The 13,527-nt window shown below is 43.2% G+C and overlaps 1 protein-coding gene across 8 annotated transcripts in view; it reads right to left on the bottom strand.

Annotated features, from left to right (window-relative positions):
- NPAS3 (neuronal PAS domain protein 3) overlaps window positions 1-12,870 on the bottom strand; it is a 610,089-nt gene extending 597,219 nt beyond the window's left edge. For 4 of the 8 annotated variants that reach the window (XM_027726870.2, XM_039386541.1, XM_039386534.1 and 1 more), the window contains exon 1: window positions 12,434-12,870. In XM_027726870.2, coding sequence (XP_027582671.1) covers window positions 12,434-12,594 — 161 coding nt within the window. In that variant the 5' untranslated portion in view covers window positions 12,595-12,870. Of the gene's footprint in view, window positions 1-8,485; window positions 8,991-12,433 lie in introns of those variants that run through there. The other 4 variants (XM_027726873.2, XM_027726874.2, XM_027726872.2 and 1 more) reach the window with 3 other exon arrangements.
- Window positions 12,871-13,527: the final 657 nt, after the last annotated feature.

Below are 13,527 nucleotides of genomic sequence, written 5' to 3'. Positions count from 1 at the left end.
ACAGATATATATATATATACACACATGCATAGGTAGAGACAGGTACAGGTATATGCAAATGTATACACATGCACACTTGTGTATACATACAGATACATAATGAGGGATTTAATTTCCATTAGTCCATCTGAACGCAAAGCACCACCATCTTAAGATTCAATCTTAGTTTTCCCATTCAAGAAAAGAAAATGTTAGAACTAATTTTATGAGAAAGAAAAATCAAAACTGCTATCCACAAAGATTCCTGAGATTCTTATGAACAGACTGTTTAAATGAAGAGCACTTTAATCAGTAGAGGAATCCTCACGTTTCTAATGTCTTGCTGTGCATTCTGCAGGTTATAGTAGCAGCTGGTAGAGGTCATATATCTTTTGTGAGCATCCCAAAAAGGCTCACTGCCAGACTGTTAAATTATGAATAAGCAATGAACAAAAGAATGCAGATACGGTGGTGACAAGATAATCCAAGCAAATTTATCTATGACAAATTTCACAGGATTAACAAATTACATTTACACAGAACAATAAAAACGTGCAAAAAAAAAAAAAGAGATGAGCCTACTTTTCCGTCACAGCATTAGAGGGAAAAAAAATCTCCATTCCAGTACACGTATTTACATTTAACTTTATCTAAAGTAAGACATTTATAGCTTGCTGAAGATGAGCAACTAGCATTACTTCCTTTCAAGCAAATACATATACTGTGTCTAACATAAAATGTATAGCTGCACTTTGCAGTACGCGTGCATACAACTCAGTGAAAAATCCTTTAAAGTTTTCCTCATAATTAGTAATAAGCAGAATAAATATTGAAGAATTATAATTTTGTTTTTCAGGTGGAATACTTTGTCATTCTCTGTCATTTGAAACACACTTTTCCCCTTAATCAGTTTGGGTTTTGTTCCTGTTTGAATTGAACAAATATTGTAGTATATGATAATTGCCACAAGAAACAAGTAAGTCATGAATAGGACTTAAATACCTCCTTTTGCACTAGTACCATAACAAACAATTTTAAAAAACATCCCTCTTAAACGAATTCTAAATCCATAATCTAAGTGCTGGCTCTTCCTAAAGATGCACATTCAGTATGTGAAATTATTTTTGGGGAAAGAAAAGGGGATTTGCAATGTTCACTACATCCTGTGGTCTCCTGTTCTGGTTTTTGGAAGGGATACAACAACAACATTTGAAATATTACCCTCAAAAAGCATGGAATAACAGTTTTGAAATCACAATTCTGTAGAGAAGCATTTTTCTTCCTGTCAAGAAAGGAATAAAAGGAAAGAAAGCATCTCTTAGTTTGGAAATTTGAGTGTAAGTAGAGTGATTGATAAAAGTAACAGCATATATGTTTGAAAGATCTGGAATCTGATGTATCTTTTCTATCATGCTTCTCATATGAAGCCTATTTTCTGTCACTTCCACTTATTTCTTTTTGTTTAACACAAAACAGTTGTTCAGTAAAAATAGATCTTGAATAAAAATGGGCCTTCTGAAATCATATATATCACTTATGTATCAAATATATGTTCTTGTTACAGAGCACTGCCTACAAACAGGAAACCTCACTATTAAAGTGAACATCCAATTAATTAAGATACTTTAGTAAACTACTTGGATCCTGCAAACACTGCTACTTGAGTACCATTTATCTAGCTCATTCAGCCAACGACAAAAATTACTGAACTTTTGATTTTTCACAAGAAATGCAAGTTTTGCTGTAAAACTGAACAGCAGCTCAGAAAGAATAAAAGAATTAGGCCAAAGCATTTGTTTCTCTTTTTATGTTCATCTTCCTTTTGGTATTTACCAAGAGAAAGCAGTTTTGTTTTTTAAATTGCAGTTCTTTTCGAAAACCTCCTGTATATACTGTTAGTAATTTATGCAAACGTGAAGCAAACGTGCCAATCCTACATCTAACTATAGTCAGACAAATAAAATCAGCTACCTTGTTTTTCAGCCGTAAAGGTTGAAGGATAAGCACCTCTTCTCTTTTTTTAATATTTTTTTTCCTTTTTTAATCCTGCTGCCAGCACTGTACAGATTCAGTCACTCAGTTCTTTCTATTGACCTCAACCTTGATCTGTGAAGACTGCCCACTTACATTTTTTTCCCACAAAGTAACAAATTCTGCCTCACACCATCTCTAAGAAAAAACAGCTTTCTAACAAACATTCTCCTAAAACTTGGTGTCTTATGTTTTTGCTAAATCAATTACAGCTTTGGCACCTACCTCATATAAGCCTAGGCTCTGAGTAAACTGATTGTAAATGTGAATTTGCATATGATTTTCCAACATGATATGTAAGCAAGAGGAAAAAAATCTCCACCCTGCCCCCCAAACATAATATATAAATATATCTGTTCTGTGCCTAAATTTGAGCAAAACTATAACGCTTTAGGATTTCATCTAAAATGACTGTTAAAAGACTATTCATTACACAATAAAATTCAGTTTAAAACAATGCAATGTGTAATGAATGTAATGAATGTAATGAAGCCTGTTCTAAATTCCTGTTGGAGACAAAATTCCCAGGCAAGTATTTTAAAGGGGGCTTATAGGATTTAGGTGCCCATATTTCACTGAAATGCAGTATGTGTTGAATGCCTAAATCCAATAGGCTCTTCAGAAAATCCAAGCCCCTGGGACATTATTGTAGATAACGTATATACATATTATTCAGACTATATCCCCTATGTTCACTATATACATATGTAAACCTAACATGCCTGCAGGTAATGGAACAGTACTTTTCCACTTAAATTATTTAACGTAAGTGTTGAATTTCTATTATATATCAAGCTAACAGCTAATTTTAAATTGCAATCAAGCCATTCTCTGAAAGCACTTTATTTCAGTGGAGGTTTTGCCTGTAAAAGAAATGTAAATCCCTCTAATGAAGGCAGTGTAATCTTTGAATACACAGTCAAAATAGGGGCTGGAATTTTATTCCTAGTGCTAACATTGACATCTTTTGCCACTTCTGCTAGTTCTCAAGAATCTTTTGTGTGTAACTATCTCATCAGTAAATGTGTAGAACAGTGTTTTCAGACTTTTCAAAGCATGCTAAGCTATATAAAGAAACATATCTACAGAAATACTCATTATTAATATTAAAGTCTTCAGACACTGGAGGACATTAGCAAGAAGTTCTCCAGAACAGACAAATGACAAGACAAAACTGAAGAGTGAAAGTCCAAAATGCAACATATAAGAAAGGCTGGGAAAATATCCTGTAACAAATCTTAAAACTCTGCTTTCAATAATCTGTTTCAAATTCTTGCTTACATATCACTTATTCTCTAACATGCCTGGCTCTCGCCTGCATGCAGAGTCCCGGGTGAGGGCTGGCATAACTCTCAGTATCTAGCTGCAGCAGGCTGAGATCAGGATCTCCTTGAAAACCACTCCATTTTTATTTGAGAATCCCAAGACTTTTGCGTTTTATAATAACGCACAGATGTAAAGTTCACTCCTCCCGCTATGTACATTTATCATTGTGATCTCTTTGAGAACAAATTCACATCTATTAAATTATATGTTTAAAATACTTTTACCCTTGCTTGTGATTGTCTGTAGTACACTTTAATTGTCTACATAATTTCATTTGGGACTTTTCTAAAGATTAAGGTACAACTTGAACTCAATATTGCCCCAAAGACAGAGTCCAGTTCTGGCAAGCTACAAACAGAAATACTATCCTACCCTTACCATACCTTCTTTGTCCTATGTAATATGCTTCTGTAGCATACAAAATTAATGAATATTTGTACTACTCAAAGTCCTGTTCAAATGAATGGCACAACGGTCCTATTCATTTGCTTAGGACTTTGTGTACTGCAAAATCACTGCTCCAGCTACTCACAGAACAATGCTGTAGTCATATAAGACGTGGCAGCAATCATTATATTCTTACTATGGCACATTTTCTTATGCAGCAAAATACAATATTATTACAAATTATCCTTATTATGCAAAGTCCTATTAAACAAAGTCACACACCTCATTTGCACTAATGGGACTTTGTATGTTAAAGATAACATACAGTAGCCTTATAAATATTACATAGAAAGAAATTTCCTCTGCTGAAAAAACTGCAGTTCTTTTGAAATTAATTTTCAAAACATTTCCTCTCATGGCCGTAAATCTTTGGTAGCTTCTTTAAAAAAAACCAAACAAACCCAAACATTAAGCATAAGCAAACAAACCAACCAAAGAAACAAACGACTGGGGTGAAAATTCAGTCTTGGCTATGCACTTTAAAAGTATCTTATGTTTAAAATATATAGACAAATTTCCAGCGTGACATCCTGCACAACAACTTTGCTTGATTCATTTTGAAACAACGTGACTATGCTGAAATCTCATCTCAGAAGATGAGGTGCTTTTACACCTGCATGAGCTACTAGTGACAATAATATAAAATTAATCTGATGCACTGACTGAATGTAAGGTTTATTTACATGAGAAGAGATTATAACAGTAAATTCTAAAAAAACAGTTACTTAGTTGCTGTCAAATGAAATTCTGCCATGTTGGTAAAATGGCTTCATTCTACTGACCTCAGTGGGAGAAGAATCATTCCCAAAATGTTAATAAAATGGTAACAGTTAGTTTTCATGATCAGTACCAGTTATTATCCCAGAATACATTTTCCAATAAGGAGGTTATTGTTATAAAGATCACTTTATGAAACAAACATTTTAGGAAGGATGCTGATGACACTAATGCCTAGAATGTCAACTTTCAACAACTGTTTTACATCACTCTTTCAGTAAAATTCCCGCCTAGGCTGGCAACTTCTGTGCCAAGTTTCAAAAAAATGTGATTTGAAATTGCCAGTATATTAGACTCCGAAATTCAAGTGAGATGCTAATAAAAAGAGATGGATGTTGACAATATATGCTGATATTCTCTTAAAAATACCTATGGGTGTTGTATTAATCTGTTAACAAAATTCTCTAAATATTTATAACTTATTTATAATACAGCTTTAGAATATAATGCCATTAAATTGGTAGAAACAAGCTAGCTAGGTATAACTTGTAAGAAAAAACCAGTTGTGCTGTAAAGAATGTAGAAACAGTGCAGCAGACAAAACCTTGTTATTCAGAATCCCATTAGTTTCTGAAAATACGTAATATAACTTTTGTTGATCAATACTCTCATGTAAGCTCTAAATAATATATGATTCCAGTGGAGAAAAATGCAGCAAATCAAATATGGTGGGAGAATGTTTCAAATTATGAAGAGTAGTATGACTGCTAATCCATAAATCAGAAATCAGACCGATTGTTGTAATGTGGGAGGGCTCTATTTAATAAAGGTCATTATAACTCCTGGCTCTAGAGCTATAAGATCTAATATCCTCTCTGGTAGCTCTATGATATGCCCATGCATTACTGTTCTTGTTGACAGTCTGTTGCCTTGGAAATATTTCATTATTTCAGTTTTTCCATTTGTAGACCCTTGGCCTTGTGATATGAAGGCCACCCTATTTCATATTTTCGATTATCATTTAAGCAATCTTCTGGAGCTATTTATATAAAAGCAAGTGTTAGACAATGCATATCATCATTTATCACTGCTATGTTTAAGCTCATGCTCTAGAAAAAAATGCCAAAATAAAGATTTTTTTTCTCTTTCACTTTAAACACATAGCACTCTAATATTAAGATATGCTTTACAAATCAATGCTGGCATATCATATGCATGACACTTCTGTCTATTTAATTTTCTTGAGTGTATATCCACACAATTTCTTTTAAGCTTAGAGTTTAAAAGAAAACCAAACAAGTGTGTGTAAGTTTTCATACATTCTTTTAAAAACCTAAACAGGTGAAAAGAGTTTTAAAACAATTTGTGTGCCTGGTTACATCAAAGACAACTACTTTTTACATGTGTTTTGTAATCACTAACCTCTTGCTTGAAAAAATGTAACACAATCTACTTAAATACTGTGGTAGTGAAGACTGAAAAAGAATGTACACAAAGTTCGCATACAGGATTCTTAATTTTGAGAACTAGTTTACTGAAGTAGTAGCTAAGAAGAGACTGCAAAACCCCTTCAGTAACTGACATGCTCCTGTATTTCGAATAGCTTGGCTTACACAGCTGAAAGGATGTGTACAAAGACAGCTAAAATAGTTACACGCAAGACTTCAGGAGCACATTACATAACTTTTGAAAAATGTACATGGGTACCTGTTTTTGAAGCATTGATCCATCTTCTCCAAAAGTTTTTTAAGGAACAAATAGATTGCCATTATTTCTGCTACAAAAAATGTCATCAATTTCTACATGCAATACTTATCACTAAACTGTCCAGAGCACTGTAAAGATCACAAAGTGAACCCTAAGGGCAAAAAACAACTTCTTGAACACTAGCCCAAGTTTATGGCTATTAGTGTTCTAGGAATTTAGACTACTTTTTTCCCCGGAAATGATTACACCTCCCACTCCCTACAGGGAAAAACTACTCCAATCCAACCTTTAAAATGACAGCATCAGAGCTGAACAAGAAGATGCTATTAAAGGGCATTAAATTAAATACAGTATATCCTCCTACAACTTCAATCAGAATTTCAGACCAAGTGTTATTTAGTTCAGCTCTCAAGTGGAGCAGAATAACAAATCGCGCACTTTGATTTACCTTCTCCGAATGCCAAATGGAGACAGGTGATAAAGAAAGCACTCATGCACAGGCTATGAAGTTTCCCCTAGAAATTAATTCTATCTTCAAGATTCCTATCTCAGAGAAATTCCCAAAATGGCACACAAATATGCTTCTGCTGGAGAGATTACTGAAGCTATCCTGGCAAATACACTTAGCACTAATATAGTACCATTCTCAGAAAGAAGACAGCAGAATTGTGTGTCGGAAGGAGGGGGCAGAGAGACTGGACTTATTTATATGAATTGTTTTTCCAACAAAGAACTCTGCAGGAGAAAAACATGCTGCTTTAAGTGTTATTAACACACTAGAAACACCTTTGCAGCCACTGGCATGAAGATTTTAAGAAAATAAATTTATAGTTGACGATGACAATCTGTAATTGTCATTGAATTCTGAGGATGCACTGTTTTCCCACTACATCTCTCTCCGAATTTTGCTACATATCAATGTAGCCTTGTCAAAGTGCAACAGTTAATACTAATGCATCTAACACAACCACACTAACACTTCCGTGGTAAATATGAAACGTATGGGGTTTTTATACTGGGCAGACTGCTTTCTTAGGAGAAATGACACAGCTATTTAGACAAAATCTGTGTGATTTGGAAGCTGTACTAGAAATGCTGATCATCCTAAAAAATGTAAGTATGAAATTAAGGCCAAAGTATTTTTCTTTAAATATTTTTCAGACTTACTTGTGCTGTGAAATATAAAGCGTCTAACACATGATCCAGCTACTTTTAAAGGCTGTCTAAATGTTAATTTCCATTTTTACAACTAGCCAGGAACCTTCCTCACCCCTCACCCTCAAGTTCACTTGTAACGCTGAAGGGGGCGGGAGGGAAAGAGCCACCCCAAAACCTCTGGCTGTTCTCCTTCTGGGCATACATCTCGTCGCCGTGTCGCAATGGAGCTTTGAATACTTTTGTAAGAATCACAAAGTAACATCACATGAACTTGTACTCTTGTCTCCTACCAGTCACTTCTAGAAAGATTCACTTTACTAGAACAAATCCGCTACGGGCAATTCGTGTCACCAGCAGAGCAGATTAATCGCAAGCACTCTCCACCAACAAAAGTACATGGGGCAGGCGGCGGACCGGGAACCAAAAGAGGGGTAGCGCGATCCCCCCGCCTCCCTCCTCGGACCCCGCGCACCGCCTCCCCCCGTCCCGCCCGCCCGCGCACCGGCTCCGCTCTGCCCACCCCGGGGGGCACCAGCATCCGCGGCCCTCCCGGCGGCGGCGGGGCGGGGGGGCCCGGCCGGGCAGCTCCGCGGGCGCAGCTGGCGGCGCGCCCCCCCTGCTCCGGCCTAGCCGCGCTGGAACCGCACCGGCGGGGCCGGCCCCTCCGCCCGGAACGCCGGGCCTGGCGCGGCGCCCCGGGGCCGCAGAGCGGCGGGGGCCGCCCGGGGGGGCCTCCTGCCCCCGCGTACACACACACACACACACACACACACACACACACACACACAGACACGTCCGCTTCACAACGCGCCCCGCCAAGCACCGGCTCCGGCAGCCGCGGCGGTGCGGCCACCGGAGCGGGGCCGCTGCTGCGCGGCTTGTTCTGAGAGTGTGTGTGTGTGTGTGTGTGTGTGCCTGTGTGTGTGCGTGCGGCTGGCGGTGCGCACTAGGAGGAACTCACGGTGCCCGGCTGTGCGAGCAGCGGGTGCCGGCGGCAGGTCCCCCCACCCCGGCATGGCAACCAGCCCCGGCCCCCGGCGGCGGCGGCTCGGCCCGGCCCGGCGCTGCTGCGGCTGCTGCTGCTGCTGCTGCTGCAGGTTCAATAAAGAGAAAGTGTTACCGTTCTCGCCTGGAAGGATCCTGCTGAAAGCTTGGCTTGGTGGGCGCCATCTTCCTGGGATTTTTTTTTTTTTTCTCCTCTCTCCCTTACTTTTCCCCCTCCTGATGTTGGTGTGTGTTGTGTGTCTAGCAGCAGCAGCGGCGGCAGCAATGGCCCCGGTTAGCCAGACAGGCTAAGGAAAAGTACTGAGGCCAAAGCATCGCGGGCTCCCACTCCTCCGCGCAGTCCTGGTGCAGGTTGCTTGCTCGCTTGCTTGCTAGCGCTGCTGCTGCCGCTGCCGCCGTCCATAAGCCGCGGAGCGGAGGGAGCCGGGGCCCCGCCGGCCCCAGAGACATGCCCAGCGCAGGCAGCGGCGGCGGCCGGCGGCGGCGGCGGGAAGCGCGAGCCGCGGCGTAGCCCCGGCGGGCAGCCCGGCCGCTGGCATCGCCCGGCAGGTGCGGCACGCACACACACACGCGCGCACACACACACACACACACACACACACACACACACAAACACGCACGCACTCGCACACACACTCCCGCACACACGCACGCCCGCGCCCGCGGGCCGGGCTACGCGGGGTGCCAGGCCATGGGGCTAGCGGGGCGGGGGCGGGGGAGAGAAGGAGGGGTGTCAGGGATCTCCAGGCTTGACCACTGTGAAAGTATTTCTGGGCATTTTCCAGCTGCTTTCCCAGCTCCGCTCCCGCTCTGCGTGCAGGGGACACAGCCTCCGCTGCCGGCGCAACAACGCCACTCAGTTGCAGTTTCGCACACTTTCTTCCTCTGGAGTCTGGGCTCCAGCAGGGAAGAGGAGCAGAGGGAGGCAGGGACTCTCTCTGAAACTCCGCGGGCGCAGAAGGGCGGCGGGTACACAACGGGCGCAGGCAGCGTGTCCCCCGTGGGCTTCCCACGGCGGAGGACAGGATGGGATGGGAGCCGTGGGCCGGGGTTGCGCGCTCCCTGCGACCCCCAGGGCCTTACCAGAGGTGCCCGGCGCCAGCCCGGACGGGCTGGGCCCGGGGAAACCCCACGCACCCCCCAGGCACCTCCGAGAATGTGCCCGCACGTCCAGAGATTGGGCATCGGGTAGTGGCGGGCTAAAAAGGCGTGATCCTGGAAACGTGAACTGAGAGTGATGACTCGCTTTGTTGGTAAAGGGTGTAGCACTTCACGCTGTTTTATTGAGGATTATGAAATTAATTATTAAATAAAGGAGCGGGGAAAAGAAACCGCTACCTTAATTGTTCCTTGCAGGACACCGAGAGAAACCGGGCGCTGATAGCTCTTACAGGAGAAATCACTCTTTCACTAAAAGCTTTCCATCTCCAAGGTAACTTTGTGGCTGCTCTGCGGCTGCCTTGGAAGTACAGCTGCCCGGGCCTGATCCTGCTCCCTGGGAAAATCCGGAGGGCTTCCTTGGGGAAAGGAGCAAGCCCCGAATGTCGGGAGCATTTATTCAGGAGAAACGTTTCCGAGACAACTCCAAAAGTTTTTGTAGGGGAGGGGGAAGAGGGGGGGAGGGGGAAGAGAGGGGGAGGGGGGGGGCGGATGTCTAAGAGCGCGCACGAACCGCAGGGCAGAGCCAGGGAGAATAAGTTAGCAAAAGACCTGGAAGTTTGGCTGCGGGGCGCCGCGGGGTTCCTTCCCGCGGGAGGCAACCGGGCTGGCGGGACTTCGCGCGCGGCGGCGCGGGCCGCCCTCGAGCCCGGGCAGGGGCACGCGGACGCCGTTCGGAGGCATCGCCGCGCGCTCGCGCCGCTACGCACGTGCGCAGCCGGCGGCGGGACGGCGGCCGCCGGGGCTCGGGAGCCGCGACCCCGCGGCGGCGGCGGGACCTCGGGGCGGGCAGGGCAGGACAGAGCCGCCGGGGCGGCGGGAGACAGCGGGGGTGCAAGGTGGATGCGAAGGACTGCGGAGAGGGGGTGTCTGCAAAGCAGCAGATGCCGTTCGCGGCCGACAATCCTGCCTCCTCGCCTCCGAAAGGGGAAAAAGAAGTTAACAGGTGTCTCCTCGGCTGTGGCAATAGACTAAAGAGGTGCCGGTGTCTGCTGTATTTTTAGCGTTTTCAGAAAGCACGGAAGAAAATCGTTCGACGTAAACCACGCTGTTTTGTCGATAGTATATAGTCAAAATTTGGGGAAAGCGCGTAATTGTTTCTCCTTGTTAGCTTAGTGTGCGAGACATCCAGGCTCGTCTGGATTCCTAGTGGTCAAAGTACTTGAATATCTGCTAAGCACTATTTGGATTAGAGGTGTTAGTAGTTTGTCAGAGAAGTATTGCTTTTATAACTTCTTCCTGATTACAGACTAGCATAACCAAACTAAAAAGTACTAAAAAATTGCTGCCTTGTCTATATAATTCTGTTTAAGTCTCCAGAGGTCTCTTTCATTTGTCTAAAAGCCAATCTGACATTTCTGACCCTTGACTTCCCCACTTCACAGACTAAACTATTGTGATTGCTGCCTGTACTTCCTCGTTAAAGTGTTCGTCAGTTTCCATTGTAAGTTAAATATTTTATAAGTGACAAAAATCATACAGAAACCATGAAAAGAAATAAACTTTAATCTGTTCTTTATATCTCTCACATTCAATTTTTTTTTTTTTTTTTTTTTTAGTATATGAAAGCTTGCTGTGTTTGCTTGAGCAAAACAAGACTCCTACTTAGTTTCAAATGTTTCTCAGCTAAGAACATGCTTAGGCATCATAAGGGATTATTTCAGGAGCATCAGCTCCCTATTACTTTTCATTTAATAAAACCTACAAAAGTTACTACCAAACGTTTTCTATCATAGGCTTCGAAACTATAGGAAGCAATACAAAGTTGCTGAACAACAAAACAGGCAATGGTCGATTGCCTAAATCTGGTTCCTAGACTAATTAATTTTGAAGTATTATGCTGAAATTTCCTATTTTTTTCTTTTACATCATAGAGATACTTTGTTTGGACACTTGGGATTACACAGCATTTTTCTCGGTATTTAATTTAATGTAATAGTGGAAAGTAAGATACTCAAGACAGTGCCATTTTTATTACATTTAGAGAAATGTAAATGTTTTGTTCCGATTTCAGTAGATCTGTTGTCATCTACTTTGTTTGAAAATCCAGCTTCCGTTATAAGCTTATGATAGAGCAAACTAACAGATTCAGACTTCAGATTTTGGCTCACAGAAACACAAAGAAATGCCAGGTAATTAATTAAGCTTCATGTTAGTATCAGCACATATAGATGAATTGTTAGGGGGAATGGGGAAGGTCTTTAAACTTCATTATGACTTACTGCCAACTTTCTACGCTTTGCTTCCTAAAGGCGCTCTCTGTGAATTTCCCGCATTTGCATTAGAATGCATTTAAGATGAAAAAATAGCAGTGCTGAGTATACTTAGGGTTTCTTGTTATATTTCCCTGTAGTAACAGGTGACATGATAAAACTGTTAAAACTACAATGTGGAATTGCAAGTGTGTAACCCCAAGTGAAAATTGTTCTCTTTCTTGGTTGAAAGAAAATTATCAATCAGCATACCATGATCAATTATCCCCCTGGCTGCCACACACTGGGATTTGCACAAGGCATTGACATTGAGAAATTCCTCTTTAGAAAGGATGAGCGGACGGGATCCCAAACTTTGGAGCAGCCAAGCTAAGATGCCGGGGTCTCACTTTTTTTTTTCTTTTTTTTTTTTTCTATTGTTGTTTACCAGCTCATCCAAGACAAAACTAGGAGATTGTGTTTACTTCTCAGTGCATTTTAAAAGATGCTGTCTTTTTAAAAAGAAAAAAAAAACAGAAAAAAAGAAAAAAACAAAACAACAACCCTCCCTCCCAACCAAGCTCCCCCCAACACACAGAAAGGAGAGATAAAAAAAAAAAAAAAAGGAAAACAAAGAAACACAAAAGCACAAAGAAAAGCAAGTGAGGGAGCCTCAAGAAGAGCCACACAGCCCTCTCCCCCTCGATGCTCACCGTTGTTGGTAGGAGGTGATGCCCTGGACGTTTTGCGGGTTGCCGTTGGCCGCGGCGCCGGCTCGCCCCATGCCCGGTGCCGCCGGCACCCCCCCGGCCGCCCCGCCGGCCGCCGCCGCCGCCGTCACCTGCACGCTGAAATCCGGGAAGATCCTGATCATCCCCGCGGTTCAGCACCCGGCGAGTGTCGGCGAAGAGGTGCAGCAGCAGCGACTCTCCCTCCGGCGGCTGCAGCAGCAGAGCCAGGCACACTGCAATCCCATTAGTGAGTGGCGGCCACTGTGAGTGAGGACGGGCGCTTTGATGTGAGCGCCTGGGCTGAGACTGAGGAGTTTGGGGGGGCTGGGGGTAAAGAGGAGGGGGGGGGGATTTACCGAATTGCAAACATGCAACGCGTGAAGATTTTGTGGGGGGTGGGAGGAAGTGGAATATCCGAGCTACAAAAAAAAAAAAAAAAAAAAAAAAAAAAAAAAAAAGAGAAAAAAAAAAAGGTATGTCTTATACTGCTGGAGCTGTAGATATAGGAGAAAAATCCAAGCCGAGGAGGGACGGGGAGGAGAGAGGGGGGCGCAATTACTTTAGCGGTGCAGTGAAAATGATGAGCAGCAAATGTTGCCTTTTTTCCCTCCTCCTTCTCGTCCCTCCACCCCCCACCCTCCACCCAAAATGCAAGTCTTAGAGGATTTCTCTGTCTCAATGAAGTAATAATAAAGGCGGCTGACCACAGTCTGGGCTAGCGCCAACTGTGCGGGGGGGGAGGGGGAGGAATATCCCTGCTCCCAGAGGCCTGAGGAGAAGAGGAAGAGTGGAGGATTGTTGCAGCACAAGTTCTTGCTCTTGGTAACTTGCTTTTGCTCCCCACCCCCCTTCCCTTTTCTTTCTCTCTATGAAGGGACGGTTTTCACAAGCGAGGAAATGAGCCGCTTTTGTGCAAAGGCAGAGTTCGTTCCTTATTCTAGGGAGCTGACTCTCCTCCCCTCCTAGTGTGCAGCAATGTTATTGCGAGTCAAACTTGTAAGGTGTGTGCTGTCTGTGGACGCACTGATCCCTACTGCTGCTTCAACATATCAATTATACCGCCGGTGCGCAGAGCC

Source organism: Pipra filicauda, unplaced genomic scaffold (genome assembly GCF_003945595.2).
Source record: "Pipra filicauda isolate LSUMZ 115617 unplaced genomic scaffold, ASM394559v2 scaffold11_size5308982_pilon, whole genome shotgun sequence".
NCBI classification, from domain to species: domain Eukaryota; kingdom Metazoa; phylum Chordata; class Aves; order Passeriformes; family Pipridae; genus Pipra; species Pipra filicauda.
This window is presented reverse-complemented; position numbering and strand designations above follow the sequence as displayed.